This window comes from Leptomonas pyrrhocoris, assembly GCF_001293395.1.
Source record: "Leptomonas pyrrhocoris isolate H10 chromosome Unknown, whole genome shotgun sequence".
Classification (NCBI taxonomy): domain Eukaryota; phylum Euglenozoa; class Kinetoplastea; order Trypanosomatida; family Trypanosomatidae; genus Leptomonas; species Leptomonas pyrrhocoris.
This window is the reverse complement of record NW_015438390.1, coordinates 1-24,900: the sequence shown is the minus strand read 5'-3', so window position 1 is coordinate 24,900 and position 24,900 is coordinate 1. Positions and strand designations below refer to the sequence as shown.

Sequence of the window (24,900 nt, the reverse complement as noted above, 5' to 3'; positions counted from 1 at the left end):
GTTTCGCTCACGTGTGCCGCTAGCTGATCCCTTCGTACTGTTACGGTGATAGAGGGCGAAGGACCGGAAAGCACAAATGTGTAGATAGAGTCGCGCTCAGCGAAGTCCGCGATCGCGGTTCATGCGAGAAAACTCAAAAGAAAACATGAAGTCTCCACACAGTAGAAGCGAAGCGCAGTGCTCGCATGAGAAGTTACGTAGGCAGTTCTCTGCGTTGTTCGTTGGCCTCCCCCTCCCTCCCCCCTCCGCTGTCCGCACCTTTCCTCAATCCTGCACTGTGGGTGTCGGGGCAGTACATCCGGTGTCCCCCACGTTCGCGACGAGTCCCCGCTCACGCGTTCGTTGCCTGACGTCGGCGCACGCTGTAGCGCAAGGAGAAGAGCGACGGCTCGCGGTCCAGCTCATTGTCGCTGTCGCACATATCGACATACACCTTCATCTCCTCTTCCAGTTGGGGGTCGTACTTGTGAACGATGGCGCGCGCCTGCTTCGCCAAGTCCTCGCGACGCTCGTAGAGCTTCTTGAACTGCTTGTGCCGCGACACCAGCGACATGAACAGCGGCAGGGCTGCGCGCAGCTCCATAATCGCCTCTTGCAAGATTAGGAGTGACACGTACATGGCCATCGGGAGGGAAAAGAAAACCACGAGGGCGGTGCGCAGGTCGGTGTAAAGAAACACAACCAGCGAGACAAACATAAAAGCGGCGGGCACCACAACGAAGGAGATGAGAATCTTGAAGGAGCCCGTCACATCGGCACCGACAATTTTCACCGCGCTCGCCGACCGCGCCTGCTTCGTCCGCTTCAGTGCGAAGTACTTCACAACGCCGCCAATGGGGAGCCCTACGAGGAAAAATGGGACGAGAATCACCGCCATGAGGTAAAGCGCAAAGGTGCGGCGCAGCAGCAGCTCGACCTGCGGCGTCTCGCTGTCCGCGTTGAGGAGCTGCTTCAGCGTGGCCGCCTGACTGTCGCGCACCATCAACGCGCTGCAAAAGTCGGAGTAGTTCTCCACCTTCTCACGGAACTCGATGAAGTCGGGGCTGCCTTTCTTTTCCTCAATCACATTGCTCAGGCGGCGAATCAGGCGGAGGTAGTCGCGCGCCGACAGCGTGCAATTCGGCGGTTGGTAGAGCTGGCGGAAGGAGTGCAGAAAGTTGAGCGTTTGGTAGTCGGGCACGTTGATGGTGACGGCGCGCAGCGCGGCGTTCAGCTGCTCCAGGAAGAGCCCCGTCGCCTTTCGCTTGTCGGTGTCGAAGAGCCGCACCAACTCCGCCGGTGGCGAGATCGGCTCGCCAAACTCGATGTACGCACGGCTTCGAAACTTGTGCCCGTACAGGTAGGTCAGGCCCACCGGCACGATCTGCACGCTGATGTGGCGCTCCGCCGCGCCGAGGCTGAAGAGCGCCACCCCGGCTTTCAGCGGCAGCAGTGACGTGTGGTCGTGCGAGCCGCCTTCGGGGAAGATGCCAATGCAGTCGTTCTTCTGCAGCGTATCATACACCTTGGCGTACATCTCGGAGTGATCAATGCGGCGGGAAGAGTTGTAGCTCGTCGGCGCACACACCACGTGCTCCGGCGGGATCGGCACGGTGACCTCCACCTCCGCGTCGCTGCAGATGCGACTTACCTGTGCGACAACCTTCTTACACGCCGGGACCGCCCAGACCAGCACGTCGCCTTTTCTGAGCTTCGAGAACTTCGTCCCCTCGCCGAGAATCGTTCTATCGCTCGTCTTGATCAGCACTCCTTCCCCGGGGACCAGCGGCACGTCCTGCGGGCGAATCACCGGCACCGAGTTGAAGAGGCGGCCGACCCGGCCAATCACCGGCTGATGAAAAGCCTTCTCGGCCATCAGGAAGCGCACCGGGCGGCCGCAGTGCGAGTTCATCATCAGCGCGTCGATAAACTGGTTCTGATGATTGCCATAGAACACCACCGCGCCGGCGCGAGGGATGTTCTCGCGGCCCACCACGGTCACCTCGCGGAAGTACACGCTGCGCAGTATCCACATGAGCAGCTCCCCGAAAAAGCGCACGATGCGTTCATGGAAGGTGCTCACCTGTTCGACCATGTTCACTTTGCGCAGGCGGTCACGATGGTCCGGCCACTCCTCGACCGGCACGTTCTGCCCGCATTCTTCGCAGTAAACGAAGGCGCTGCGGCGGGGGGCACCGCCGATGCGGTCCTTCGACTTCATCGCGGACTTCAGCGCAGCAGGAGGTGCCGGCGTTGCCGGTTCGGGCGGGGCCGCTGCGTTCGCTTTTGGAGTGGTGGTAGAAGGCGCTGATGGTGATGGTGCGGAAGTTGGCGGCTCCGCCGTTGTTATGGCAGCTCGAACGGCTGCGGGTTCGGCCTCTGCGGCATCGTGTGCTGCAGAGGCCGCCCCCACGGTGGTTGTGGGCGGTGCGGCGGCATCCTGTGGCGGCTCTGTCGGCGCTTCGGCGGTTGACGACTCCGAAAAGGAGAACTTCACGGAGCGGTTCGACGCAGACATTCGGCGATGTGTGTGCGTGAACACGGAACGCTGCCGGAGTGCAAGTAAAAAGAGTATATAAGTTCCTTAACACGCTATCAGACGGCAATTGGTCACGTGCACGCTGCTGCTAAACGCGCGTGTGCGGGAGTGGGTGTGCTGCTTCGTGGCTGCACGTGCACGCGCGAGGGCGGAGCGTAGGAGAGTGCCGCGGAGATGTGTCGAGAAGGCCATGGAAGAGAGTTGATGTTGCTGAATTAGAGCGCTGACACAAAAAAGAATAAGAAGACGCAGGGAGCTCCACCTCACAGGCGCAGAAGTCGTGTCCCCATCGCTTTCAATGTGCATCCCGTGCGGTGCAGCGCAAACGCAAGAGTGAACAACACTCCCTGCACCGCTGCCAATTCAATGAGTTCGTTTCCCTTGTCACCAAAGCAGTACAGAAGCACCCCAACGCGGCTCTGCGAGGCCCCAAAGACGCCACAAACAAAAGCGAATAGAAATCGGAAACGTCACCCGCGCATCGCTGCTCCTACGAAAAGGCCATCTCTCGCAGCGCCTTCATGGAAGGCCTCTCCCCCCGCTCCCCGTCACGAAAGTTGTCTTCGTGAAGTAGTCCAAACCCAACAGGCGGCTTTCCGCGTTTGCCAGCGAGGCCCTTCTCCAAGATGCGCGTTGCCTCGTGATAGATGTCGCGTGTTGGGTCAGCACTGGCGTCCGCCGCTGCAGCAGCCGCCGCTACTGGTCTCTCCTCCGCCCTGGAAAGGTAAAGGATTTTCTCTGCTGCGAGCAGCGCGACGGGGGAGTAGGGATCCGCCAACACCGTCTTCCACGTGCGCACCTCCACCCCGCTGCGCTCGGTGCAGCAGTTGGCCAGCATCAGCACCAGCACGTGCCGCGCTCTGCAGACGGATGCCTCCTGCGACAGCGAAAGACTGCGGTACAGACCCCACAGCACCCGCACGCTGACCAGCTGTGCCGCACTCACCGGGATGCGCAGCGACTTCTCACGGAGGATCATGGTAGAAATGCTGCTCATGTCCCGCGACGTGTGCAGTGCGTAGCGGCCCTGCTTGGACGGCTCGCAGATGTACTCCATCAGGCGGTAGTACAGCGCCAGCGCCGTCCGCACCTCTAGCGGATCCTTGCGGTCAAACAACAGCACTTCCAACACGACGCGAAACGTGATGATGTCGCGCCGCGCCGAGGTGCGGCACAGCACCGAGAGTGAGGAGAGAAGGCAGATGCACAGGTGCCCCATGCGCGCTCGACTGCGCGTCCGGCCACGCTCATCTTTGAAGTCGACCAAGCTCCTCGTCAGCTTCTCCGTCAACGCTCGGTGCTTGTCTTCCGGAAGATACCGCGCGCTCCACCGCAGGCTGACAAAGGCCAGGCGCCACGCCGCGCTGTCCACCTTGCAGTCGCCCAAGTCCGTCTGCTCCTCGACGAGCTGCGGGACTGTGTCGGCCACCTCATTCAGTAAGTCTTGCAGGGCCGCCATGAAGGCGGCCTCGTCCTTGCGGCGGAGATCCTCGACGGCTTTAAAGCGCGCCTGCACGCTGCTCGCGAGCTCCGCGTCGTCAGCGAGAACCCCCAGCACCTGATCCGCCATCGGCAGCACCACGCTCCAGCTTTTCGTCGTGCCGTCGAAGTCACTCTTCACGAGACCGTCCGCGATGCGCCGCGGGAGTTCGCGCTGCACGTTCTCCGACATGTAATACAGCAGCGGCATCACGTACCAGAAAAAGTCCACCGATGTTAAATCACGCAGCGCACTGGCGCGCGCCTCCAGCGAGAGGACTTGGCTGGCGGTGCGTCCGCCATACTTCACGCTTTGCAGACCCTGCCGCCGCGCTGCGTAGGCCAGCAGGAGCTGGAAGAGCGCCTTTCGTGAGCCGGGCGTGGCGGAGTGGCGATACACGGTGAGGATGGCAGGCACGGCAAAGTTGCCCAGCTTGGCGAGCTCCGCCTCGTCAATGACTAAGTTCTCCGTCGCAGGGGCATCAACGTCTTTGTTCCGCAGCAGACTGCGTGCGAAGGCCGTCGCCAAGGTGCTGAACGCCTCGGGGTACAGTTCCCACAGCCCAGGCAGCTGCAGAACTTGAAAGAGCACGCGGCAGTCGGTGAGGTACTGGTAAGGCGGCGGCATCACCGCGAGAATACACTTGGCCGCCGCCGTCCACGTTGTCTCGTCACTGACCTTCAATACCGCTTGACGGCTCGTAATGGTCAGCAGCAGCCAGACCAGTTCCTGCTCCAGCGCTTCGGTGCAGCCCGGGTAGACGCCCGCCGGGTCCACCAGCTGCAGATGCACGCCGAGGTTCAGGATGAAGTCGTAGACGTGGTTGCGCACGCACAGGTAGTCGCTCTCCATCATATCCAGCAGCATGGGAACATAGCAAACCGTGACAGATCGGAAGTGCAGCGCCGCGTCCTGCAGCGGCAGCTTCGACACGTACCCGTCGCAGAGCTGCTTAATAAAGAAGAGGGTCGCCTGCACCACGTTGCGGTTCGTCTTGTAGTTGGCCGAGAAGGCACACATAAACTTCAGCTGCCGCTCCACCGTAGACTCGAGGCACAGCAGCGGGAACTGCGCCAGGTACGGCTGGCTCCACACCCGCCGATACACCACCTCGGCGTAGCACTTCTGCAACTCGTTCTTTTTGACGGACACGTCCATCCATTTGGCTTCTTGCACGGCGGTCACGGGCACGTGATGGTTGGCGTTGTTGCTCGCTGCGTTGGCCGCCCCGCTCGCGGGTGACGTGGACGCCGAAGGTGCAGCCGACGGCATATCGGACTGCAGAGAAAACTCCGAGGCGTAGCCAAACCTCGACGACGGGGTCATGCGGGCCGCCAGGCCCTCCAGCGGCGCCTCGCGCAGCAGCGATTCCGTCAGCCTCAGCAGCTCCTGACTCACATCAGCGGTGGAGTGCAGGTGACAAAAGCTCTCAATGGCGCGCAGACAAGCCAAGGATGGCGGGAAGCTGTGAACGTAGTTGCGCAGGAGCATCATAATGCGCTGTCGCCGTCCTGGGTCCTGGGCGAGGTCGAGGCAGCACTGGTACACGTGGTTGCGTCCATTCGCGTCGTACAAGAAGCGGATGAGACGAGCGGAGGCTTCGCTGTCGAGGCGACCACGGGCGCACCGCGCCGCCTCCGTTAAGATGATTTCACTCAACTCGGAATTCTCCATTGTAAGAGGCTCATTGAGCGAGAGGAGAAAAGCACGGAAGAGAACGTCGATAACGGCTACACGAGAAGACAAAAGAGAACTATTTACCTTTTAAAAAGCGTTGCCGCTGTGTTGCGTATTCCGGGAGTTTATCTCTCCACCCGTCGCATTCTATTCGTGCGCGATGGAAAAAACGTGTTCAACGGGAAGATGAAAAGGGAGGGAGAGGACAGCTGGAATGGTGAGAGAGGCAAGCGAGAAAGCCTCTGCGTCGATCAGCACCGTAAGCTCTGATGGACACACACACAGGAAGGGCTGTGCCTTTTGAAAGCTTGCGCCAGGAAAAATTCGCCGGGAGATGCATCGAAAGCTTCATGTTGTATACTCCCCCTTTCTCTTCTCTCTCCTCCAGTCGACCTCTCTCCACGAAACGCTGTTTTCTTCCGTCACACCATACCCAAGTTATACTCGCCACAAATCATGCTCACCACGAACACTCAGCAGACCATTTCTGAGGACAACTGGACCCGGCTGGGACAGGCTGTAGCCGAAGTACTGCCTCGCAATGAGCAGATTGAGGCGAGGATAACCTTTGCGCACCAAGGTAGAACTTTCCAGGATACATACATGGTGAAAAAGTCCGATTTCGGTGTATCGGTTCTCAAGGGTGACAATATGGCACCCTGGCGGAACGTGAAGAATTGCCTCCCCCCGATTGTTGACGTCCACTTCGGAGAGCAGCACGGCGCCGTCGCAGAGAAGTTCCTCGAGAACTCTACCTCGCGGGTCACAGTCTCTCAAGACCTCGACGACTCCCGCTCCTTCTGGGAGCAGGAGCGTTTCTCGTTCTTGCAGCAGCACATGTCCTGTCTACGGGCTGTGATGCAGCACCGACTTGACCCGCGAGAACTTGCGGTCGGATCTCGCGCTGGAACGCCAGGACCAACGGTACCAGTACGCCCTCGAGTCGCAGGCGCCTGGCCATCAGGCGACGGAGCAGCGTATGACGCTGGAGTACGAGCGGCGTGCGATCAGCGATGAGAAACGCCGGTGTGAGCAGCTCAGGAGAGAGGTAAGGCAACAAAGGGCCGCAGTGGAAGACCGCCAGAGACAGCTGGCGGAACAAGAGAAGAGCCAGGCTGCCGCGAGGCAAGCGTTGGAGGGAAGCTGGGAGCGTCACCGCCTCGAGACCGAAGGGAAACGGCGCTCTTCACAAGAGAAGGCGCCGTCTACACCTCGTCGCAGGGCAGAGGCGGAGCACCGCGCTCTGGAAAGGGAAAGGGCGTTCGTTGCAGAGGAACGTTCTTTCATTGAAAAGCGCTCTGCTCTGCTCCAACAGGGGTTTGAGGAACTTGCATTGGCGCGAGAGGCCCTGGCCAAGGATAGAGCGTTGGCCACGGTGCAGCAAGAGGAGCTATCGCGCCTGGAAAAAACGTTGACGGAGAAGGAGAACCGCTTATCCTCTGCCCCTCCTCAGCCCTCCGTCCCCCAAGTAGACACGCCCCTCAAGGCTCCGGTGCCCATCGCGGCCAAAAAGATAGATTTCGTGGCGTCGGATGACGAGATGGTCTCCGACACCTCCTCCGATTCTGTGGCCGCGGAGCTTCGCGCCACCAGTGACCCTCTTCGGTATGGCCGGGGGGCACGGGTAACTTCGGCTCGCCACAAGACGAGTTCGGCGTACCGCGACCCCTCCGCCCCAGCATTTGACTCGGACGATGACCTCGAAGAGCCGGACTTTCCCACCACTGTGAAGATGCACAAGGTCAACACGTGGCTTCCGTACCTTACTCCCCGCAATGCACCTCTTTCGCTGCTCGAGTTACGCAGCAAATACATGACCGGCCCCGCCACGACAGACCCGGTATCGATACGGATGTACGAGCAGCTCCGCATGTGGACCATGGAAATAGCGAAGCAGCGCTGCTCCACGGATGAGTTGCGCGGATCTGGGGCAGTCGCTTCTGCACCAGCTTCGCCTCACAGGGATGAAGCTGCACGACCCCTCGCTCGACGTCAAGTCTGTCCAGATGCTGGTGGATGTCGAGGAAGATCCGGACGACGTTCTCCTGGCGGCCGTCGCCAAAAGCAAGCCCCTCTCCAAGCACCCGAAGGACGCGCCAAAAAGGCGAGGAACACAGGCCGGCCCCCGATCCCGCTCGACCTCCCCGGCGCAACGCCCCCGCAATTCCGACGCCGGCATGTACTGCTCGTACTGCAAGCGCTACGGCCACAAGACAGAGAGCTGCTATTCGCGGGGAAAAAACAGGAGGCCGCGGGGGCGCCAAATGAAACGCACCCGCCCCCGGCCTCCCTGTTGCGACCCTGAACGACGCATCCATTCTTCTGGCAACGCGCAACGCCAACAGCCTCCTCCGCGGCAAAGGCGACCCGCTGGGCTGAAGTGCGTCCTTTGTGCCGCAGGACCTTCTTCCTTCAACCGAACGGAGAAGTTATTCTCGATTGGGCTGCAGTTCCAAAGAAACAGCGCGGCTAGACCCCTTTCGAGCGGCACGTTATGTACGAATTGCAGGTTACGATTCCCAGCTGCTGAGGTATGTGCAACGGACGCGCAAACCAGACCGTAGGTCTCACAGATAAGTTTGTCCGCAAGTGCACCGCATCTCCGCCCCCGTTGGGACATGGCCATAACACATTTCGCACTTTTCGTCTGGCACACATTTTTTGCCGCCACTGGCCTTGACATACCAATGATCGATTACTATTCTATGCTAGAATTAATATTTGGCGTCAATTATCAGTGGTGAATCCTGCGGCTCAAGCGAGTGACCTACAGCGCTGCCCTTTACGAAAAATACATTAAGGTCAGCGCCGCTGATTATATGCGGCCATCACTGCAAACACAGGAAGACGGATGGAGACTTCCCTCTTCGAGGTGGAGTGCATTTGTTAGTCCCCCGCATGGACCACCGTTAGTCGCGTCGGGGCGATGTTCTCACAAGCCGCGCCCCATCATGAAGGCAGAAGCACGGGGCGTATCATTACGCCGAGCTCGGTCTTGTTCCACCACGTACGTAGTGTGGTAACGGTTTCTTTCTTGGCTAAGCGTGTGTCTTACCTCCATCGGCAAGAGCCTGTCCCAGCCGGGTCCAGATGTCCTCAGAAATGGACTGCGGAGTGTTTGTCGTGAGCATGATTTGTGGGGAGTATAATTTGGGTATGGTGTGACGGTGGGAAAAAAGAAAACAGCCCTTCCTGGAGAGAGGTCGACTGGAGGAGAGAGAAGAGAAAGGGAAAGTATACAACATGAAGCTTTCGATGCATCTCCCGGCGAATTTTCCCTGGCGCCCGCCTTGAAAACCTAAAAAAAGAGGGAAAACATCTGACGCAGTCAGCACAGCGAACTTGGACGGGCACGCACAAGAAGGAATGCGTTTTGTGTTGTGCTACGCATTGCGGAATCGTAGCTGATGCGACGCACATCTCAAACTCCAGGTTTCTGAAAAGCGAATGTTGCTGCATTCCTTCATCGCTGGGGTCGACGTTTAGCGGCGTATTTGGAATGCCCAACAAAGACAACAAGGCCAGTGGTTAATTTTTGGTTTCATTTTTATTATTAGCGGAGCCCCACAGCACCAGAAAGAAGCGTGAGAACAAAGAAGATAGAGAATCAGAAGGGATGCACTACAGCAGCACAAATGTTTTTTTCCTTTCTTAACTGAACACGAGATCCGCCACATAGTGGAAGCGCTTCGGCGCGTACGACTTGACGCAGCGCAGATCAGCAAGGCTGACGGCGGCCGCCACCTCCGCCCCCAGCTCCTCTCGCACGTCCCGCATCGCCTCCTGCGCGGCTTGCGGCTTATCGGCGAGAAAGTGGTAGTGAATCGCGCCCACGCTTCGGCCAGCCTCGTTCCGCTTCAAGAACGACAGCGCGCGTGGCAGAAATGACTTACAGGTGGGAATGTAGCCCATCAGTACCCGATCGCACTTGCCCACCGCCTCATCGCCCACCACACGATTATCGCCGCAAATCGGGTAAAGCACGTGATCCACCCTATTCAACACCGCATTGACTTTAATAAAATCTACACTATCTGGATTCTTCTCTAGGGCGTAAATCGCCCTCACCTTGCCGTTCATTGCGAGGGGCAACGTAAAGTAGCCGATGCCGCAGAACATATCGACGACTGTCTCGCCCGCCGCGTCCACGGTGGCAAAGTGCATTCGCTCTGTGGTGTTGCCGCTGCTGAACATCACCCGCGACACGTCGAGGCTGAACAGCACTCCGTTCTCAACGTGCGTGGTGTAGGTGGGGGAGGTGGTCCACTTGGTGAGGATGGTCTCCAGCTCCGTCGCAGACACACTGCGGACCGGCAGCGCGACTTTGCGGGCATCGCCCCAGCGGCGCCGCAGGGTGCGACGCAGCGAGGCGGCGTAGTCTGTCAGCGCCGTCGCGGACTGGTAAAGAATGTGCAGCGACGGCTGGCGCAGCTCGCCCACAATGCCCTCCACATCCAACAGGACGACGTCCACCAGCACAGGAAAAAAGGCGGCGGCGAAATACGAAGCCAGCGGCTGCAGCTCCGCCTCTGTCGTGCCCTCGTTGAGACGCACAACAACGACGTGTCCGTGCACTTCGAACTTGCGAGGAAAAAGGCGCCGCGCAGCTTCAGCTGACACGTCAGGAAACGCAGCGCACACCTGTTGTGTGAAGACATCGATTTTCTGTGGGGCGGTGCCTTTATAGGGTTTTCGATGGTTTAGCTTATCCGCGCTGCTGTCGCTCACATTTTGGCCGCCTTTTTTGATTTGCCTGGGCTTTCTGGCGTCGTCTGGGGCGTGGAAGAAGTGCCGCACGAGAAGGTAGAGGAGGACGGCGAGGACGGCTGCAGTGAGAAGGGAGCGCGATGGCTGGGCGATCATCTGGGCAGCGGTGTTCGTCGTTTTCATCCACCCTGGCAAATGGTGACTAGAACGGGTGTCTTCTTTGTTTCTTTAAGGAGGAGTTTCTCTCTCTGAAACCGTCGCCAGCGAACCACTCCTTTTCTGTCGTTGTTGTTGACGACGATGCACGGCTCATTCGAAAAAAGAAAAGAAAAGCATGTAAGTGTCGGTGAGATGCACCAGAAAGCAAGGCAACGTGGAGCACCGAGAGAGAGAGAGAGAGAGAGGGAAACACTATAGTTTACTTGATCATATCCACTTCCCGTTTGCAAGATCACTTTCATCGCTCAAACAGCTGCGACGTGCTGTTGGGAAATCTGGATCCTATGCAAACCTCGGTTCCGCATGCACCTAGGCATGTTCTCCCTTTGCACGTGTTTGAACGTCAATCATTTCTCCATTCAGTTTCTCCTCCGGCTCGCATTAGCAGAACATATGCCTTTTTAGGGGCTATTGTTCACCATTTTTCGTTTCGAGACTTCGCAGATCATCGAGAGTGCTGCAGAAAGGACTATACAGGAGAGGTAAAAGAAAAAAGACAACACCGTGAAACCGACAGCAAAACCGACGTGTGGTGTCTCGCACCGAGACGGCCGCAACGCACCAAGCACGAAAAAGGCAGAGGCACGTATAAGATGAAATCACATAACAGTAGCACAATCACCACAAAGGAGGGAAAGACCCCTGCTACAGCAGACGAAAGACGACCTTGCCCAAAGCTGAGTGCTCCTTCACAAGCTCGATATCAAGTTCACAAAGCACGCGCAAACGCACCCTTCCCACTACTACTGCCACAGTGATAAGTTGGAGGCAAGAAAATGAAAGTGTCATTCAACACTGATAAGCACTCAATAATAATAATAATAAAGGAAGTAGAGGGCCGAGAAAGAGAAGAAACTCTGACACAACAATACACCAACAAACCCACAGGCACACATACGTGTGTGCTTGCCACATCGTCTTATTCCTGTGAAAAAGTGAAGTCAAATTCGATGCAGCACTTGTCGCTGCACTTCTTCGACAGCTTATCCACCTCTCTGCCGCTGTACGTCTTCTCCATAAAAAGAGTGTTGATGGACAGCACACCGATGAGCGAGTTGTTGGAGCCGTAGAACTCAAAACGCAGATCGCCGCTGAGCTGCCGCAGCCGCCGCTCGCCCTCGCACATCAACGTCAGCACGCCGCATTCCACCCCGTTCTCCGTGATGGTGTACGTGCGATCCACGTGGAGACCTTTGCTCGACTCCCGCACGTTAGCGGCGTAGTGCGGCACTTCCTTGTTGTTCACCAGCAGTGTCAGTGTGTGCAGCGACCATTTCTTGGGCATCGCTACAAATCTAATGCGCGTGATCGCAATCGTCGGCAGCGTCGCAGGGACCTCGCCGTTGTAATCCGCCAGCAGACGTGCGTAGTATTCCACCGAGCGCCGCTGGCTGGGCACCGTCAGTCCATTCCCGTCCTTGGTGCGCTTCTCTCCGTAGTACCGCATAACTGTGTCAGCAGATTGCAGAAACGCGGGGTCGAGCGCGAGAAGGAGGCAGCATGCCATCACGCCGGTACGACCTTTGCCGGCTTTGCAATGAATCACCGCAGCTCCGTGTGGGTGCTCGGCTAAGTATTCCTTCACGTCCTTCACAAAGGCGGGCATCAGTTGCAGTGGTGCCGCCGCGTGATCGAAAAACGGAAAACATCGCACCCGTCCGTGGAATTTGTCTGAGCCGTACTGGTAGGCACACTCCCGACAGAGATTGTACACCATGTACTCCGTCTTGTACTTGTAGTCCAGATACCGCAGGACGTCCTCATACTTGTTGCGGTAGAGCGCCTCCACGCCGTTTGCGGGATAGCCCATGCACACGATGCCAGGGTGGATCTCCGTCAGGTCTAGATCAATCCCGCCGCGCGGAACATCCTTGTCCACCGTCCGCAGCTTCTTTTGACTAACAAGATATCGTGCCTTCTTCATCACGGTGCGCAGTTTCAGTTGTTTGTCTTCTGCTTTTTGCAGCAGCTAGTTTAGCTACGTGCGTATGTACGTGTGTGTCTCCGCGTGTGCTGACAGAAGCGTCGACCAAAAACAAAAAGACAAACAAAAAGAGGGAGGGGCTGCACCGTTTGCGCTTTCCCCGAAACCCCTACACCCCTCTAAGCCGTCTCCCCATTAAAAACCCCGAAAAGAAGCGTTACACAGGCGTCAACGCGTGACTCCCGACAGGCGTTGCCGGTGCCTCGCTCAACCGCTGCAAGACGAAATTAGGAATGGGCAGGCGTGCAGAGGGAGTGCCCAGTACGGACTCAAGTCCCTCCTAGCGTGGCGAAGGAGTCGGGGACAGACTTTAGAGGAGAGTTGAGTTGTAGAGGAAGACGAAAGGGAAAAGGGGAGAAGCGTGCACGTTCGCAGACAAGAAGGAAAGAAAGAAAAAACAAACCTGTGACATATTTATTGCACTCTACGCCTGACAACCACCGAATTCACTTCACTGAAAACAACGCGATCTCTTGCGTTCGCAGTGCAGACAAAGTGCAAAACGACAAATGTTACAAAACGTGTTCGATGAAGCACGTGAACTTAGAGCGAGAAAGTTCATCTGCTGTCCGCAACGTCTCCAGCACAAATGACCGGGAAAGAAGCTTTTCATTTGTGCAGCTTTGAGTGTTATGATCACGATTCAAACGAACAAAAAGGTGAACACGCAAATCAATGTGTCACTCTCCCGTCTTCAAGGAGGCGCGATTTGTTGACGATAGGAACAACAAGTGGTTTCAGATAGCACTGGAAAAATAAACGTCAAAAAAAAAAGAAAGAAACTCAGCGACACTTACCCCTTTCCTTAAAAAACCTTTGAAGGACGCTGAAACCGAATAGCGGAGTTACAGGACGCCAATGCGCCCTCCTTTTTTGACGCGTTTCAATGAGAGTAATAGGATGAGAACCACAGAATTAACGGACCTGCCTACAGCTTACTCTTTTGCTCAAGGCGGTCAATTCCCATAGACTTCAAGGCTTCCTTTGCGCACTTCATCAAGCGGTCGCAGTCCTCCAGCGACGTGTGGCCGATAATGCCAAAGCGAAACGTTTCCGCGTGAGATGCCTTGCCGGGGTAAATCACAAGGCCGCGGTCGTTGAGGTACGTGTAGAACTTCTTAAAGTTCCAGCGAGGGTCCGTCGGCATGTTCACGCACACGACAATGTCGGCGTAGCTGGGCTTCGTCTCATCGAGGAAGAGAGTGAAGCCCATCTCTTTGACTGCCTTGCGCACGAGCAGTGACTTGGCGTGGTACGACTTCTGACGCCCCGCCAAGCCGCCTTCGCGCTTGTACTCAATGAGGGCCTGCTGGAGCGCCATCACCACGTGCACCGGAGGCGTGATAGCAAACTGCCCGCTTTTATCAAACGCGACGAGCTCCATCGCGAGGTCCAGCGTCGCGCTGCGGGAGCACCCTTTAGCGGCCATGATGACCGACCGGCGCGCGAGGATTATGGAAATGCCCGGGACACTGTGCAGGCACTTGTTCGGCGTGGTCACGAGGATGTCACATGCCTTCGCAACGCTGAAGGGAATGCCGCCGAACGCACTCACTCCATCCACAATAATTTTGGCAGCCGGAACAATGCGGTGCACCGTGGCGGCAATCTTCTCCGCTGGGTAAACCATCCCCGTACTGGTCTCGTGCTGCACGAATCCGACAGTGGTGATGTCCGGGTTCTCGCGGAGAATCGACTCCAGTGCGCTCATCTGCAATTCTTCGCCTTCACGCAGCTTCAGCATCACCATTGAGCATCCTAGCCGCTTCACAATGGCTGCCTGCTTCTCCGAGTACTTGCCAGAATTAATAAGGAGATATTTGCCTCCCTTTCGAGGGAAGATAGTCGAGATGGCGGCCTCAATACCCATCGTGCCAGCTCCCTGCTGCAGAATGCAAACCCACTCCTTGGGATCGAGTTCAGCAATGGAGATGACCTCCTCGCGAATAAACTTCACGGCATCCATGAAACGGCGGTCCCGACTGCCATAGTCTGTCATCATGGCTTCCTTTACCGTCTCAGAGGTCATCAGCGGACCCGGGGTGAAGAGAATTGGCTTCTGCGCTGGTGGCATCGTTGCCTTATGCAAAAAGAAGAAGACCTTGAAAATGTAGATTCACTTCTCTCACCACGCCGTTATCCAAAACCGGCTGTTTTGCAATTCAGTAATAAAGAGAGGGAAGGGAAGAAATAGTTTTTGCAAAGACGAAAGTGAAACCCAAACAAAGCGTACCTATTGGAAGGTGTTTCCTTTTTATCTACCTAGCAACAGCTTCGCATTTCGAACAGCGCGCAGTTCCGAAAAAAAAAAGAAGAGCTAGAAGGTCGACTAGGCATAACTCCGAGATATTGAACACTTCTGTTGCTGACGCGTGACCCATAGGAAAAAAGATTTATTGCTTTGTCTCTTCTTCTGTTAGTTTGCCACTTCTCCCATGATGGCCTGGTCTTGAAATGGAAATACCTTAGAAAGGGCAGGTGCTTCACTCTGTCTGCTGTTGTACAGATACGTTATGCCGGGGACTCGAAAGAAGAAAGTGTAAAAATGCCGCCTTTTGTCTACAGAGTCTCGAAGATGAACATACACGACCTATATCAATGAAGATAGATAAATGATAATCGTAACGATAATAAAGGAAAGAGCTCCATTTTGAAAATGTTAAAGAAAAATTCTCAGTAGCGCGAGCAGAGAGCGAACGCAGAAAGTGCATTAGTGCTCTTGTTCAAAAGTACAGTGATGCTCCATATGCACAAACAACAAAAATGTGATAGCGTGGAGACTTCGGAGACAAAGTCGTACAAAACAAAACATAAGTTCCTGTTGATTCAGCTCTTTTTGTGTGTGTGTGTGTGTGCAAGTGACGATCCAGAACTCAAACCGTATATCAACATATGAAAGCACAAGAATCATGTGGCAATACCAGAATACCAATCTACTACGAAGCTTCATCTACAGGTTAAATCAAGCGTGTGTCACACAAATAATGCTGTGGTAAAAAAAAGTTCAATCCCCTGCCCGTCTGATAGACGAGTATTAGACACATTTGGATGAGCGCAAGAGTGAATTGCGTCACACGAAAACATGTCAAAAGCTACGTTGCTTTCTTTTCTTTTAACGAATAATCAGGGTCCTCATGCTGCAATCAAGCGAAGCAATACGTGTGCGCAACTCCGCCGCAACATCCTTATCAACGTCCATGATAAGATATCCGATGGCTTTGTAAGTCGACAGAAACTGCATGCCAATGTTACAATCCAGATCTACCGCGATCTTGTTAATATCTTTTAATGCACCAGGCACGTTGAGGTGCACATTTGTGATGCGAAAGTTCGACTTGTCCACCGGTGGCGGGACAAGCTGAGGAAAGTTTACCGCACCCACCGTCGTCCCACTTGTGACGAATTGTGCAAGTGCCGAGCCGACCTCCATACCAATTGCGGCCTGCGCCTCGCACGTGGATCCACCGATGTGCGGAGTAAGGATCACATTCGAGATACCCTGTAATGGGGTCTTGTGCAGCTCCTTGTTGGAGCCGGGTTCCTCGGGGAAGACATCGACGGCAGCGCCGCACAGGTGTCCGTCGCGCAATGCTCGCGCCAGCGCCTCAAGGTCCACCACGGAGCCCCGACTGGCATTAATGAGATAAGATCCCTGCTTCATCAGTCGAATCTCTTCCTCTCCTAACATGCCTTTGGTAATCTCCGTCTCTGGCACATGGATGGTGATAAAATCGGAAACCGTCAACAAATCGTTAATGTGAGAAAATTTTGTAGCATTCCCGATGACGAGTGTTGGAACCACGTCGTAGAAAATGACGTTCATGCCAAGCGCCTCTGCAAGGACGCCAACCTGAGAACCTATGTGGCCGTATCCCACAATACCAAGCGTTTTTCCGCGAACCTCGTAACACCCAACGTGGGTTTTGTTCCAGATGCCACGGTGAACTTCCTCGCTGCGCTGCGTCATCTTGCGCGACAGCGAAATGATCTCTCCAATCACAAGCTCAGCAACACTGCGTGTGTTTGCGAAAGGCGAATTAAACACGGCGACACCACGCTTGTTGGCGTAATCAAGGTCCACCTGATTCGTGCCGATGCAGAAGCAACCAATGGCGAGCAGCTTCGGCGCAGCGTCCAAAATTTCCTTCGTCACCTTCGTCTTGCTGCGGATACCAAGGAAATGAACATTTGCAATCTTCTCGAGAAGAACATCGCGATCCAAAGCACTCGGCAAGGCCTCTACGACGCAGCCCTTGGACTCGAGCAGTTCCTTCGCAGCAGGATTCACACCTTCCAGAAGGAGTGCGTGGTAAGGTGGGTCAACGGCTATGTTTTTCATTTTCAAGTGCAGGCGACAACGTAAAGCTCAATCAGAAAATACCCGAGCAATACAACAATGAAAGAAAGTGGTTTGACCGCCACGCTGAAATAGTGATAGTAACGGCTGAGTCTTTTAGGGGGAAAACAAGCAGAGCCTAGTGTATCACTTGAACGTTCCGCTACTTTTCAGTGAATGGAATAGTAGAAAAACAAAAGTATCGCACTATGCGGGATAGAACAAGGGTGCGCCAGTAAAGCTACCGGTATTTGAAGATTAGGAGTCACATTTGCAATTAGGTAAATGATTAGAATTGAAGAAGAACAATAAGTTTAGTAGATGGAGAGAGAAAAAGGAGCAGTACCTCATTCTGATCCGCTAATCTAAGCGTTACCCACCCGGATAACAAAGAATCCTCCCATCTGCTCCAGATGTTCAAAAGAAACAGAGGCGTAAACAACTAATTTCTTTTTCATTTAATACACAGTAAGAGAACTCGACGAAGCGCAGAAAACACAACGCAAATCTGCGGCAACTTTTTCTCTTTCGCACGTGGAGCGAGTGCGTGAACAGGATTCTTTAATTTTCTGTTCGATCTGAAGTACGAAAATAATAAGAGGGTGCACATAGGAGCCACATATATTCGCAAGTACACACCTCATGCTTTGTTTCTGCTGCAGCGATCTCGAGTCTGATCGTTTCACCAGTAAAAAAAAAGGAAAAGTAATGAAAAGCACTAAAAGAGAATATTTCCCACCAGAAAACAGAGGAGCGCACCTAACCGGCTTCAACAGATCGAGAAAAAAAAGGAATAAAAAGACATTCATATGAGCCAACTTGAATGAACGGCTTTTCAAATTGAAAAAGAAGAGGAAGAAAAGAAAACTGATAGGTAAAGAAACGCGAGTTTATGACAAGACCAGCTCGAAGGAACGTCGGCAACTCGCCAAAACTAGTTCAACCCAATTTCTGCTACTCTTTAGGTTTCTCTGGTGAAGCTGGAAAAGGAGCTGCGGTTGGCTTTTTAACCAATTTGATGGGTGAAGTTTTCGGAGTTTTCTCACCTCTGCGCGCGGCTTCCATAATTCGCTCAATCCTTTGCGCTGCCTCCTCCTTCACCACTTCAAAGTTCTCTGGAACCTGAAAGACACGCTTGAGAGAAACCCATTCGATGCCCACACGCAGCCCGCGATCAGGAGAAACCATCACCGTTTCTTCTTTGATGCTTACATCAACGATATTGCCGGTGACGATCATCGATGTGCCGAGAAGCAGGTGGCAGCAGTGCGTCCCTTGAAGTTTCGTGGCCACTTCTGATGTAAGTCTTTGACGCGATAGGTCAAAGAGAAGTTCCAGACCAAGATCGCTTAGAGGAAAGTCGACGTATTTGGAGATAAAGCACCCTTTGCCTGGAGTTTTTTCGATAACTTCGCATTCCACTGGGGCACTTGGAGTGTTTGCCAACGCTTCGGCGGTGCTTTCAGGCGAATGCTGTCGCTTTCGATGCGCTACGGTGTTTGTGGTCGTTACCTTCACGTCTTGAGACACCGTGAGTGAGTTATCGTGACTGGCGCTCCTCGCGGGTTCAACTGCGTTATCCGACGATGATGACGACTCTCGTTTGACTTCAGTGTTCCGAGTTTGTCCCTGGAGTATCGATGTTCCATTAATCCTTTTCGGAAACCGTGCTGTCCTCGCTCCTCTCGCCTCACAGACAAACTTGAGAAATTCTTGCAGCGGCACCAAGTGCCTCTTGTCGCCACCACGGTTGGACATTTTTCCTTATATCGAAGTGTCTGGCCAATTTGCATATAATCATTCGGTTTTGAGAGCCCGAAGGAAAATGAGTTAACAAGAGGAGAGGGTGTTAACACGTTGGAAAGTGATTGAGAGAGGTTCGCCAAAGAACCGACAGTGTACCACATTGGTGCGGTGGTATGAGTGCTCGATTCACTAGCAGGAAAACCTGTACACCTCAAAGGTGGAGTGAAGAGGGCAGATGTGGTGACGAAAAAACGCTCAGAACAAAAGCCTGCGACAGAACAACTAAACCGTTTTGCATTATTCTTTGTACCGTGAAACTAAAAGTTGAACGCTAACAGCAACAGCACGTGTTCTGTGCACAAGCAAAAGAGTTTGCGTTTGCTGAAAACCAGCACCACACGTGCTTTCCGGGATACCTCCAGAGAACGGGCCCTTTCGAGTGAAACGAGGCTTCACCCCCCCCCTCTCCTCACATGCTTTGTGTTTTCGTTCTTGGAGTGTACTGGGTACAATAAAATCACATTTTTCCCCCTTCTCTCTTGAGCCACGCGACTTCAGCGGCTCGACATTGCCTTTACGTCTATACGAAGACTCGAGGCGCTGAAAACGTGGCTTCACCTCTGCTTTTCCGCAACATCAGTGCCTGCACATCTGCCGAAGATTTCTCGCCTCTCACGGCAACCAAGCAAGTTAGAACGTTGTTGATTAGACACTGTCATGTAGAGTCCCTCGACGTACTGTGCGGTGCGACTGCCCGGCTGGATGCGCTAGAAGTACGTAGGTGCCTAAAGCTCCGCGACCATTCCGCACTCTCCAGCGCTACAAAGCTACGGCGCGTGTGTCTTCGGTGCACACAAGTGTAGAGTCTTGCAGCTCCACAGTCCACGGCGTCTGTCTTATGAGCAATGGATGTGATGGCTGCCTCAATCTTGTAGGCGTCACCGCGCTGTCCTAAGCAACTTCTCCCTGAGAGACCAAACGAGGCAACCCTTTCGTCAGCATTGTCGATCCCTTTTTGGCGACTGAGCTTTGCCTCGAGGTTATAGAAGTTGCTGGCTGTATGAATCAGGAAGCAACACAGGCCTCCAAGAAAGCCTCAATGAGGAAGAGGTTTATTCACGATTGAGGAACCAACACGGAGCATCTATTGCACCTGCGGTCAGGCTTATCGGAAATCCGAAGAGAACTGTGCGACAGCTACGCATTTTTTTGATAGTTTACGAAAGGAATGGTATTATGCAAAGAGTAAGAATGATACGAGGAGGATGAGGAACAATGGCTCCGACATTTGCTGATGACATGTTTTCTACCTCTACTACTCTCCCTCGCTCTTCTCCTTCGTCTTATCTTTGGGACTTGCAGAATCAAAGTTCTCACACAACTCTTGAGTGTTCTTCTTTTCGACCTACCGACCCCCGTGGTTGCCCACCACGACAAGGATCCTTGGGTTTAACCAATTCAACTACCCTTGTTTGCCACTTCGTTAGTAGTGCTACCTATTAGAAAAAATGGAAAAAGAGGAAATCGCCAAGTCCAGTGCACCATCGTCCCCTGACCTTGTAGGGAGTAAGTTTGGCAGCGGGACGCTGCGCGGGGTGAATAGATAATATGTTGGAAGTTCATCGCGAGTATGGAGCGTGGAATCATGTCTCAGCTAATGCATCTCTCTCGGACTCTTTGCACCTCTCGATTCTTCTATTCTTCTGTCTAACACTTTTTCGTAAACGGAAGCATCACAAAGCCTTCTCTTAAGCAGCACCTTTTTAAGGTGTTTTTCTCTACTACGCTTTCTCGTTTCCTTTCCCAAAGCTAACAAAGGCTAACAGCAACGAAACGCTCTCACATCACGCAGCGATGATGCTTCCAGATTACATTGAGTTTGAAGAGGACAACGGTGATTCGCTGCCGGATGAGTTTCGGTGCCTCGTATGCTACGGACCTCTTTCTTGTGCAGTGAACACCGCCTGCCAGCACCGGATCTGCCGCAGCTGTTCACAGAAACTTCAGGAAGACGGCAAAACGCAATGCAGTTTCTGCATGCACCTACGAAACACAGAGGAAGACGTGGAGCTCAGCAAGCGTGTCAACGAATACGTGAAACCGTTTCTTTTAGCCAAAGCACATGAACTTCTCGAGGAGCTTTTTCCGCCGCCACTGCTTACCGTCATTCCACAGTTTGCCGACCGTTTCATGCAAACGGACCCCCACCGGCTGCACTTGACACGCCTTATATACGAGCTGAAGAACTTGAAGGAGTATCTTTCTCGCAATCCAGTGGACATGCAGAATGCTGGCGGCATTTCCAGCCGGATCGTCGCCTGCACGTCTCAGAAGGAATTCGACGCTGTTCGAGGCAGGGAAACCGTTCTATCACTTACGATACAGGGTACCTGGTGTGTCACGCTGGACCTGCTATTTAGCGAATTCAGCAGTGTACACGAGCTGAACTTGAAGGGCTGCGCCCAACTGTGGTCGCTATCAGGCGTGGAGTGCTTGCGGTCACTCACGCACCTCATCGTGGAAGACTGCGGCGTGGTCGGTGCGTGGGGCATCGAAGACTGCCCGCATCTCTATCATATAGAGTTCAGACGCTGTCCAGAATTCAGAGGACTTTCTTTGCTGCGAGGCGAGCGGAACATCGCAGCGGCAAACGACAACTCTCAGCAGCTTGGTGTGGTGCGCATCTCAGAGTGCCCTCTGTTCGAATACATTGAGACTACACCTTCTGCTTTAACGCTGCGTGAGCTCACTGTGTCTTATACGAGGTTTTCAGATCTTACTGATCTCCGTTCTTGCAGTTCCCTTGAGCACCTCGACGTGAGCGGCTGCCACCGACTCACCGACCTCAGCCCGGTCAAAGATTTACAGCGACTTACGTGGATCGACATTTCTGACACTTCTGTGGCAGACCCGCTTGCAACGTTGTCCCAGCTGGCACAGCTGACGGAGGTAAAGATGAACGGGTGCAACGCGCGAGGCGACCTCCGTGAACCGGAAACCGCAACCGCCCCGAGGGCTGTGGAAGCGGCCCGGGCAGCCGTCACGAGACTGCGCCGAAAGAGGAGACAGCGCCAACGTGCGTGACATGCTTCACATGAAGAAGCGCTGTGAGAGGGCAGATACTTCGCATACGAGTGCAGTGACTCACGATGGGTTTCTCCAACGAAGATCACTTGGCAATTCGGACAACTGGAGGAGCTGGACCTTTCCAGAACCGAGGTGGCAGACATCACTCCGCTCGCCGCCTGTGTACCAGTCCTCATGAACCTATCCCTTTGTCGCTGTGATGTAAGAAACAACTTCGTGCTGCGCGCAGCACGACGGTTTGAGAAGTTAAGCCTGAAGTCAACGAGTGTCACCGATTTTTCGATGCCCCCCTCGGTCGACTGAAGGTTACAAATAACGCTGTGCGTCGGACGTTCAGCGTGCGACTTCTTTGCTTCTGCACCTCCCAACAGATCTCATGCACGTTTCCCTGTCTGCCGTTGCCGGAAAGCGGAGTGGTAAAAATATTTTTATTGTTTATTCGTTTCCGATTCTTCTGCCTATGCACATCAACATCATCTTTAAGCGTTATCGCGCTGTGTTTTGCTTTCCTGCAAGGACGGAAAACACGGTCAGCCTTGAACAGGATCGGCTACGATGGACAGCAGGCCGCGCAATTTAGTTGTCGGGTTGCAACTCCTTTTTTTTTGATTCGTTGCTTTCTATGCTTGTTGTTCTTTTTAATCTTACCATAATTTGTTCGGATGCTTTCTGACCACCGACTCTCTTCTCTGATGTCCTCAGCCTGTGAAGGATCGTGGTGAGAGTGATCGTACTGGCTGTGGGCAGCAACGACGTTCTCTGTGCGCGCCGCTTCACTGATGAAGCTTACTCCTTTTTGAGATTCATTCACAGATACTTGAACGGACGCCATCAGCAGATTAGAGTCGCTGCACTTGTTTTAAGACCCTTCTTTATCGCACTACGTAAAGAATTGATATATTTTCTCCTTCCCTTGGGTCGCCGTATTCAAACGACGCAAATAACTCTTTCAGTTGTTTCATTTGGCCAAACCCTTGCATTTTTCTTGTTTCCTGTTCTGTTTTTTCCCCGTCTTCCTACTGCAGAAAGTGGATACTTTTAGGACCACCGAATACTATTATCGTTAAGAAGCACTAATGAAGCCTTCTCGCAAGGCTTTTCATTTTTTTTTCTTTTCAACCATTTCAAAACAAGTTTAAATCGCACATGCTCTTCAAGCGAAATCTTTCTCTTTCTCTTCTTAAAAATCTTCTTCTTTTCAGCGTCCAACGAATGTCGCTTCGTCATTTAGCAGGATCGCATCTTTGCTTATGTTTCAAGGCACATCAATATAAATATGTTCTCTTTTTTCTCTCTCGTTGTTAAAGCGATGTGTCTTTGCTTTCGTTTATTGCTCCGTCGGTGACCCGAGTGGGCCACGCGGAAAGCGCAAACACCTCAAAGAGAGAACCGAAGCTTTTCCAGACGAGCTCAATCGAATTGTCTGGCCAGAACGCGACAAGCGCTGTACTGTTGGCACGTAAAAGCTGGTCCGCCAGGTGCTTCAAAGTAACTCCAGATAGCGCTGCTGTTTACTGCCCTGTTGACAGGGGTCGCTCTCTCTGTGTTCTATCGCGTTGCCCAACTGCAGCTGATGGCCGCTGTCTTGAGGAAGAGCGGCTTCGTTTCAATTTCGCCAGTGCCCATACAAGCTTCCCGTGCGGACGATCTTGGACAGCGCGGGGTTTTGCTTTCTGGCCGGGGCATCTTTGCCTGCTCTCCTTTTCTCTGCGGAGACTCACTCTTCTTCGTGTCATTTTCCTTTTCCGCGACCTGCCTTTACTGACTGCGGCGTCTCTTCTTCCGTCCTCTTACCTCTGCCTCAACCATGCTGTGTTGCTTTGCCTACGAAGGAAATACGGTGAAGAGCCGATGTGGTCAAACAAGACTGCTCGTCACTCTTCCCTTCTCTAGAACGCTGCACCTTTTTGGACCAAAGATGTTGTTGGTCACTTGACACGCGCAAATGCAGCTCTGTCTCACACCTCTCAAGGCAACGTGCGTGCGGCGCCGTCGTGTCTGAACGCTGATTCCCTTGTGCAAATACTGAGGTGTATTTCTCGTGCCTCGATCTTCCGCGAATTCGACACGATGACTGCTGTACGTACGCAAGAGAAGATGAGCGTAAAGACACTCACACCATTCCAATCGGTGAGGGTGGCGAGCTGCGCGCAGTTGGGCAAAATCCAACTAGCTTCTCCAGTCAAAGCGACTGCGCGGACGAGGAAGAAGAGGGAGCTGCCGCATACTCGCTGAGGTGGGTGAGTCGGTGGGGACTGCTGCTGGTGCTCGTAGTTGTCAATACCTGCAGCGATGCGCTGGCACACCGCAAGGAGAGGTTGAGAGAGGCCGAATGATGGAGCTGCGTTCGACGGCCAATGCAGCATCTTTGACAGCCTGACAGCTACCCAACTTGGACTACAGTCAATGGCGGACTTGCTGAAGTGTGCGAGGGCAACCCCACACGCCTGGTGCTTCCCGCACAACCGTGTATGGCAGGAATGGCCGTCAGGGCCCACCACCCCGCGTGGGAAGGACGCGAACCGGCGGAGGTCGACGCTCCTCCGAACCGCGGCGACGCAGCGGGAAGCACTTCATTGGGCTGCGCCTCGTGAGCGGCCTCCGAGGACTCCACGACGTACCGCAAAGCGGGATCCCCACGCCGCGCCCGCTGCGACAGAACCTCCTTCGCCTAAACGTGGCGACTCCCAAAGTTGGTGAAGCTCGTCCCACGCGGCAGCAGGGAACTGCACCGACTCACTTTCGTTGGTGCCTTTCACGGCACTGTGGTCTTCTTGACTGACCGACCCACGACGACGACGACGTTGAATGCTGGTGGCGTGTCGCACAGCGCGTGCAGTAGGCGAACGTGCCACCTCCGCTGCCGCTGCCTCCTCTGAGCCGCCGCCTTGCGTTTACTTTACAAGGAGAGCCGCCGACCCGGCCCTGTGCCCCGTGTGCTGCGAGTGCTGCGTGCATCGAGACCATCTCCAAGGCCAATTCGTACGCGACTACAGGGTCCCGTGCCCGGCGGAGCTCATCGCGCTTCTTACTCGGGCACTTCACGCGTCGCCGCCCAGCTTATGCTGCCGCCGTCCGCGGTGCACCTTCTTTACGACGAGCCAGCTGGTCCTCTGTCAGCGGCGCATGCTGCGTCGGGGCCCGCT

The 24,900-nt window shown here is 54.3% G+C and overlaps 11 protein-coding genes across 14 annotated transcripts; 3 read left to right on the top strand and 8 right to left on the bottom strand.

The window, feature by feature from the left end:
• Positions 1–331: 331 nt before the first annotated feature.
• Positions 332–2,497, bottom strand: ABB37_09708 (putative glycerol-3-phosphate acyltransferase; the record flags this gene model as incomplete). The annotated part of the gene is made up of 1 exon (XM_015809340.1): positions 332–2,497. One exon carries the CDS (start codon positions 2,495–2,497, stop codon positions 332–334), a length of 2,166 nt encoding a protein of 721 aa, XP_015652015.1.
• Positions 2,498–3,008: 511 nt separating this feature from the next.
• Positions 3,009–5,672, bottom strand: ABB37_09707 (hypothetical protein; the record flags this gene model as incomplete). The annotated part of the gene is made up of 1 exon (XM_015809339.1): positions 3,009–5,672. One exon carries the CDS (start codon positions 5,670–5,672, stop codon positions 3,009–3,011), a length of 2,664 nt encoding a protein of 887 aa, XP_015652014.1.
• Positions 5,673–6,512: 840 nt separating this feature from the next.
• Positions 6,513–6,692, top strand: ABB37_09706 (hypothetical protein; the record flags this gene model as incomplete). Its single annotated transcript, XM_015809338.1, has 1 exon — positions 6,513–6,692. One exon carries the CDS (start codon positions 6,513–6,515, stop codon positions 6,690–6,692), a length of 180 nt encoding a protein of 59 aa, XP_015652013.1.
• Positions 6,693–7,438: 746 nt separating this feature from the next.
• On the bottom strand, positions 7,439–7,993 carry ABB37_09705 (hypothetical protein; the record flags this gene model as incomplete). Its single annotated transcript, XM_015809337.1, has 1 exon — positions 7,439–7,993. One exon carries the CDS (start codon positions 7,991–7,993, stop codon positions 7,439–7,441), a length of 555 nt encoding a protein of 184 aa, XP_015652012.1.
• A 1,333-nt stretch (positions 7,994–9,326) lies between these two features.
• On the bottom strand, positions 9,327–10,663 carry ABB37_09704 (putative mitochondrial methionine biosynthetic protein; the record flags this gene model as incomplete). Of its 2 annotated transcripts, none has more annotated exons than XM_015809335.1 (1): positions 9,327–10,663. In XM_015809335.1, exon 1 carries the CDS (start codon positions 10,563–10,565, stop codon positions 9,327–9,329), a length of 1,239 nt encoding a protein of 412 aa, XP_015652010.1. In that variant the 5' UTR covers positions 10,566–10,663. The 2 variants fall into 2 exon arrangements, with proteins under 2 accessions (XP_015652010.1, XP_015652011.1); XM_015809336.1 differs by having other exon boundaries at positions 9,327–10,658.
• An 857-nt stretch (positions 10,664–11,520) lies between these two features.
• ABB37_09703 (putative tyrosine phosphatase) lies at positions 11,521–12,895 on the bottom strand (the record flags this gene model as incomplete). The annotated part of the gene is made up of 1 exon (XM_015809334.1): positions 11,521–12,895. Exon 1 carries the CDS (start codon positions 12,523–12,525, stop codon positions 11,521–11,523), a length of 1,005 nt encoding a protein of 334 aa, XP_015652009.1. The 5' UTR covers positions 12,526–12,895.
• Positions 12,896–13,513: 618 nt separating this feature from the next.
• ABB37_09702 (2-aminoethylphosphonate:pyruvateaminotransferas e-like protein) lies at positions 13,514–14,737 on the bottom strand (the record flags this gene model as incomplete). Its single annotated transcript, XM_015809333.1, has 1 exon — positions 13,514–14,737. Exon 1 carries the CDS (start codon positions 14,657–14,659, stop codon positions 13,514–13,516), a length of 1,146 nt encoding a protein of 381 aa, XP_015652008.1. The 5' UTR covers positions 14,660–14,737.
• A 960-nt stretch (positions 14,738–15,697) lies between these two features.
• Positions 15,698–17,164, bottom strand: ABB37_09701 (D-3-phosphoglycerate dehydrogenase-like protein; the record flags this gene model as incomplete). Of its 2 annotated transcripts, none has more annotated exons than XM_015809331.1 (1): positions 15,698–17,164. In XM_015809331.1, the coding sequence occupies exon 1, from the start codon at positions 16,922–16,924 to the stop codon at positions 15,698–15,700; it is 1,227 nt and encodes a 408-aa protein (XP_015652006.1). In that variant the 5' UTR covers positions 16,925–17,164. The 2 variants fall into 2 exon arrangements, with proteins under 2 accessions (XP_015652006.1, XP_015652007.1); XM_015809332.1 differs by having other exon boundaries at positions 15,698–17,130.
• A 711-nt stretch (positions 17,165–17,875) lies between these two features.
• Positions 17,876–18,701, bottom strand: ABB37_09700 (hypothetical protein; the record flags this gene model as incomplete). The annotated part of the gene is made up of 1 exon (XM_015809330.1): positions 17,876–18,701. The coding sequence occupies exon 1, from the start codon at positions 18,677–18,679 to the stop codon at positions 17,876–17,878; it is 804 nt and encodes a 267-aa protein (XP_015652005.1). The 5' UTR covers positions 18,680–18,701.
• Positions 18,702–20,397: 1,696 nt separating this feature from the next.
• ABB37_09699 (putative proteinadenylate cyclase regulatory protein-like protein) lies at positions 20,398–21,751 on the top strand (the record flags this gene model as incomplete). Of its 2 annotated transcripts, none has more annotated exons than XM_015809329.1 (1): positions 20,398–21,751. In XM_015809329.1, exon 1 carries the CDS (start codon positions 20,522–20,524, stop codon positions 21,749–21,751), a length of 1,230 nt encoding a protein of 409 aa, XP_015652004.1. In that variant the 5' UTR covers positions 20,398–20,521. The 2 variants fall into 2 exon arrangements, with proteins under 2 accessions (XP_015652004.1, XP_015652003.1); XM_015809328.1 differs by having other exon boundaries at positions 20,408–21,751.
• A 1,834-nt stretch (positions 21,752–23,585) lies between these two features.
• On the top strand, positions 23,586–24,454 carry ABB37_09698 (hypothetical protein; the record flags this gene model as incomplete). The annotated part of the gene is made up of 1 exon (XM_015809327.1): positions 23,586–24,454. Exon 1 carries the CDS (start codon positions 24,161–24,163, stop codon positions 24,452–24,454), a length of 294 nt encoding a protein of 97 aa, XP_015652002.1. The 5' UTR covers positions 23,586–24,160.
• Positions 24,455–24,900: the final 446 nt, after the last annotated feature.